Source organism: Diprion similis, chromosome 4 (assembly GCF_021155765.1).
Source record: "Diprion similis isolate iyDipSimi1 chromosome 4, iyDipSimi1.1, whole genome shotgun sequence".
NCBI lineage: Eukaryota > Metazoa > Arthropoda > Insecta > Hymenoptera > Diprionidae > Diprion > Diprion similis.
Genome location: NC_060108.1, coordinates 20,451,948 through 20,457,422, shown reverse-complemented (window position 1 = coordinate 20,457,422; position 5,475 = coordinate 20,451,948). Strand labels below are relative to the sequence as shown.

General features: G+C 47.2%; 1 protein-coding gene across 1 annotated transcript; it reads right to left on the bottom strand.

Moving 5' to 3' along the window:
- Positions 1–729: 729 nt before the first annotated feature.
- On the bottom strand, positions 730–4,287 carry LOC124405372 (protein hairy-like). The gene is made up of 3 exons (XM_046880210.1): positions 3,619–4,287; positions 2,734–2,829; positions 730–2,607 (listed from the first exon to the last, which is right to left on the bottom strand). Exons 1-3 carry the CDS (start codon positions 3,763–3,765, stop codon positions 1,771–1,773), a joined length of 1,080 nt encoding a protein of 359 aa, XP_046736166.1. The 5' UTR covers positions 3,766–4,287; the 3' UTR covers positions 730–1,770.
- Between the last annotated feature and the right edge of the window lie 1,188 nt (positions 4,288–5,475).

Genomic DNA, 5,475 nt, shown 5'->3' with positions numbered 1-5,475 from the left:
GAAAATTTGCGATATGGTGACAAATTTTTTAAGGCAACCCTAAAATTAAAAATTAGCAAACGTGTTTCATAGTTTGTCTGAAAAAAATTGTTACGGATCAAAAACTAAAAAATAACTTCTTTACTCCCCGTTATGGTGTAGTGCAAAGTAACTTTGGTGTTCCCCATTTCCCGCAAGTCATAAATACCTTTTTGCCCGAGCAACCGTCGACGAAAAAGAATGCCAGGATCCTCGACGAGACATTCGGACTCTGAAGGGTTTCACGTCATCCCGCCAGGCGGCAGCAAGTCCTTGCGAAGGGTTTCGACAGCAGGACGCACGCTGGACCCTTAGGTGCTCCAAAGGCGCGGGCCGTGCTCCCTGAAAGCCAGACGCCAAGGAGTGGGAGAAGGTGGGTCCTTGACGTAACTCGCCGTTAGTCGCTCTCCAGACGTGCAACGTGTCGGAGATGCGAGCCGTGATTTACGCCGAAGGATACCCAAGACTAGTGTCTTGTTCAATTTTTTTTATGCCTTTTCCCAGACAAAAATTATTTTTCGGGTATTCTAATGAATTATAATACTTTAATAGCGTCGATAAGTTTATATTTAATTTTTTTTTTTTTTTTTTTTCTCGAAAGATCAAGGAGACGAGCCTGCATTGGCTTCGTGAATTGATATGAAGACATCCGAGATGGAGTATAACAATAATAGAGGAGGTGTGCGGATGGGGTTGAACTGACGAGTCAAATTAAAGGTTTTAATAAAGAGATCAATTTATTTGACACTCTTGTTGTAATAAGCGTGCTTTTCTATCGTCATAATAGACAGGAATAATAAACTCAATCTTTTACACTCATAAATATAAATAAAGCATTCTTACATACGTCCTTTCTCTCTCTCTCTCTCTCTCTCGCTCTCTCTTTCTTATCTACCTATATCTCTCCTCTACAATATTCTTTCGTTAACATTTTCTCATCGTATCTCTCAATTTCTTACATCACTAAACTGTGTAATCGAATAATTATAACAAATTAATTACAAAATTCTTAAACATCTATTATAATTTACACAACGTTATTACGCATTTTATTTTTTACTCTATTTAAACTTTTCTTTCTCTGCAGTTGCGATTTACGTACACAAGAAACATATAAGGTATTAATTATTATTAATGGAAGACTTGAGTGATTCTTGTTGCGTAAGGCACTTATATAGTTTAATTATCGTAGAGGTTGATGGGGGTACAATAACATACGTTATACCTACACTTTACCGTTTTCTATATTTACATTTCTAAATTGTCGGATCGTCGAGGTTCAACGGAATTGCAATCAAATGGGTTTCTGAACCATTAATAAGAAAAAAAAAAAAAAAAAAAAAAACCAAACCATTATACATTCGTATGTTCATTCCTTCTTACTCGTATATCCTTCGTCAAATAGTCTCGGGTAAAAGTCCACACGTGGCAAATATCTCTATATATACAGAACAACTCTAGATACACGATCTACAACAAAGGCACTGTTCAAGGCACTGCCCAACAGGTTAATTATTTTACTGGCCGACATCGCGGAGACACACTCGCTCTCTACATCTTTATATCTCTACACCCTAAGTCGTTACATATCATCCTCGTTGAAAATTAAAAATGCAAAAAAAAAAAAAAAGAAACAACACAAATAAAAACGAAGATCAATTAGTCTTTGTCGGGGAAGCCCAAGTCATCGATTTTCTCTCATCTCTCGACTCTTGCAGGTGCGTTAAGGGAAATCCTCCATATATCTCCTCCTTACCACGGTCTCCATGGCTTGTCCTCGACCTCGGGAACGACGCTCTTCCTCATAACGAGAGCGAGAGGTTTTTGCAATGGTGCGCTGTATACCCGTGGGTCGAACTCAGGATCGCTGGTGTATCCGTTCGCCGGTGAAGTGGCGACGTCCCTGTGACTGGCGGTGGTGGTAAAGGGTGAACTCTGCTCCCTGAAGGCGGGGGGTGGTGCCTCAAAGGCGACGGGACTGCCGGCCGATGTGGAGGTCGAGCTGGCCGAGGAAGATGACGAGGATGCAGATGCGGTGGAGGCCGTCCTCTGGGGGATCGGTATCAGGGTGGGAAGAGGCGATGCGGGTGCCGGCGATGTCGACGGGGATGCGACGGGTGTCGCCTTGGCACCAGCGGGCAAAACGAGGGCGATATCGCCGTTGGGAAGGCGCGTTGGTACCAACTGGAGTCCCGTGCCGTTGGCGTTCGTGAAGAAGATGCCGTTCGACTGCTGGACCTGGATCCTAGGGGTGGCGTCGACCTGCGGCAGGATATGGACCTGGAGTTGGGTCGTCGGCGCCGCTGGTTGGACCGGCTGTTGTCCGTTCTGGCCGTTCGACGTCGTCGTCGAGTCGACGGGGCCCAGGCACGAGGCCAAATGCGCCATCAAACGTCGTTTCACCGACGCCTCGAGGCCTGGGAACCGGCCGACTTCTCCCGCGCATTCCGTGAATCCGGCGCGGAACTTGTTCAGCACGTTCGGATCTGTCGCCGCCGCAAGAGCAACTTGCTGACGCTGCAACGTCTCCAGGTGCTTCACAGTCATCTCGAGGATGTCAGCTTTTTCCAGCTTCGAATGTCTCGCTGGCTGTAATCAGAAATTGGAGAAATGCGCTGGTTAGTTGACCGCTGTTTTAGCACACAGAGTGGAAACAGGACTAATCGTCACGTTTGTTTCACCTGTTGCACTGTTCGGAGATTTATAGATACTTACGTCTTTTTTCATCGCGTCGAGTATCAGGGTCTTCAGATCATTCAGGCAGTTGTTTATCCGAGCTCGACGACGTTTTTCCATTATCGGTTTATTGCTCTGTAATTTAAAAATAAAATAATCGTCGGTTAATTAAAGGTTTACTAATTTGAAGCATGTCGACGACAAAGAGACAAAAAACAAAAAAAAACAAAAAAAAAAAAAAGGCAAGAGAAAATTCCAACCCGCAAAAGCAAAGAAAAAAAGAAGAAACTACTGACAAGTGGGATTATTCGTGGTATTAAAGCCGAGCGACGGCAACGTTCTACTTTCTCTAGGCACTTGGACACGTCGCCTTTAACAGCACGCGTACAATCGTATCGAGCGCTAGACATTTCTGCCTCAAAGACAACAGGTGTCCGTCGTTTCAATGACTCTTGGAAATCAGAAGTCACAGGTGTCCCCGTAAAATCAAGGTAGGAATAAAAATCCGAATGTGTTCCGTCAGCCTGCACGCAACGAAACACCTTTCAATAATTGGATCCGAAACGCGTGCAGAAGCGATTGACGTCGTTACGATTTCTCAACTTTTGCGCGATTGCAATTTTGTAAAGAGCAAAACGAAAAAGAAAACAGAACGTTAATAAAATCGAAGGTGATTGTTAAAATAAAAAGGCAAAAAATCGGACCATTTTTGCCATCTTTCCGATTTCTTAACCAACCCGGTTATACGACTCGGACGCAACGTTTCGAAAACTCGTTAAGATTTTAGGGTGTCCTTTTGAAGTAGGCATTCAACAGCTCCGAAACGCGAGGACGATTTTATCAACGTTGTTCCTTATTTTTCGCTGGCTCGTTTAGATCCCGTTTTGACCAATTATCTCTAAACCATATAGAAGAGACACTAACCCGTCGATTTTCTCCGGATCGTCTGGTGGTTGAAGTCGCAGTTTGAGCAGGAGGTTGTCCTGCCTCCTGAGGCACGTGTTGGGTCTGTGGTGCAGAGCCCACCGTGACGCCTCCGGTTGGCATCGTAGCACCAACCCCGGTCACCATGATTTAAACGGTATATATAATATCACGTCTCAGAGAGATGAAACCAGGCGTAATAATCTTGCTTTAATCAAGTTTAACTAGTTATTTTCTTCACTCTCTGGATTAACAATGTTTTTTCCTTTTTATTTTATATATATTATTTCACACTGCACAGGTAGATGGTAAAAATAATCCAAGCTTCTTCGACGGTGGCTGATGACGGCGAACGAATCACTTGGTTGATGAAAAAAAAAAACTCTTGAAACCACGTTTTTATCTTTTCATTTACGTTTACACTCGTCGCGTAATCCGATCGGTGGTGAATTTCGTATGATGAAAAAGTTTGGAATTCTTTTTTTCGGAAATTGTAATCGAAGTCCAAACTTCAATTACCCGCGGCCAATTGCCAGATCGCTAGATCGCTCCTAGGCTCGTGCTATCGCTCAGCGCATCGGAGCTCGACTGACTCACGTACTCGCTGTAGTCCAACGTTTTCTGCCTCTAGACTCTCTCGACCTCCTCGAACGAGCCGACCGTCCTCGACCGCTGGGAGGGGGAAACGACCCCCACCCCCTTACCCTTCTCCCCCCCCCCCCCCCCCCCACCCATCCGCCATCCCTGCCACTTTTGGCCGACGGCGCCGCGCGGCTGCACGCTTCTCGACCCCCACCCCCGGCTTGCCCGAAGCGACTCGTCCTGACGCGTCTGGCCGTCGAGCTTTGCGGTCGCCTAGAGATTCGCACATATCTATACCTGCGCTCCCGGTAGGCCGCAGGTTTACCTGCAGGTAGTGTTTTTGTTTCCCCGGTGTTTAGAATATTCCGCAAGTGCGAATAAACTGACGCCGCGCGGAGTTCGCGACACGCGGAATGATGCAGAAATTCTGCCGTGACTCTGCATTAATGCTGCGGTTTTTCCGCCAAGTGCAATTAGCAATCATAATATCGGGAACCGTCCCGCCACGCTGTACTTTCGCCAGACTATTAATAGTTGCATTCAACAAACTCGGTTACGCGAGAACATGACAATTAGGATATCCTGCTTTCTTTGTGGTTGATCGGAACGCTTGCACGCGGGATATGATTCACCGATGCGATAAATAATATATATGACGGGTCATCGCGATGTCCGGTGCGTCAGTAAAGCTCAAGAAATCGTATCACCAGCCCAAATAGAGGCTTACACTTTCGTCGGTTCATTACAGCCACCGGCTTCAACTACTCGGCGTTCATATGGACCGGATTGCACGCAACGAGGCTGGCTGATCTCTCGAATCCCTCGGAGTGTGTCAGTCGTGCGGAGTTTCTTGCGTCGTCTCGTCATAGTCTCATACGCGTGGGCGCGGGGGCGGAAGGGGGCGAGACGCGTCGGGAAACGGCTCGCGACCCTCGGAGCGAAATAGATAACCCGGTGCATCCGAGGCGCGAGTAGGATGGTGATAAACGCACGCGTCGAGGGGAGGATGGAGAGTGAGAGGAGGAAGCATCTCGGGCTCGGGAAAGTGGAGGGGGGATCCTAGCCGTCGACGGAGAGCTCGAGCGACGGGCGCGCGACAGAGACGCCGAACACCACCGGCCAATCAACGATCTCCTATTCGATCCGTCGCACGCCAGTCGCCATCCCCATTGGTCGAGACGTCACCCCCACCATTCGTCGAATGCGACTCGCGTCGAGCGTGCCGCTCAGTTGCTCTGTGGTGGGGCGAAATGATCATTCGACCTCTGGCGCTCG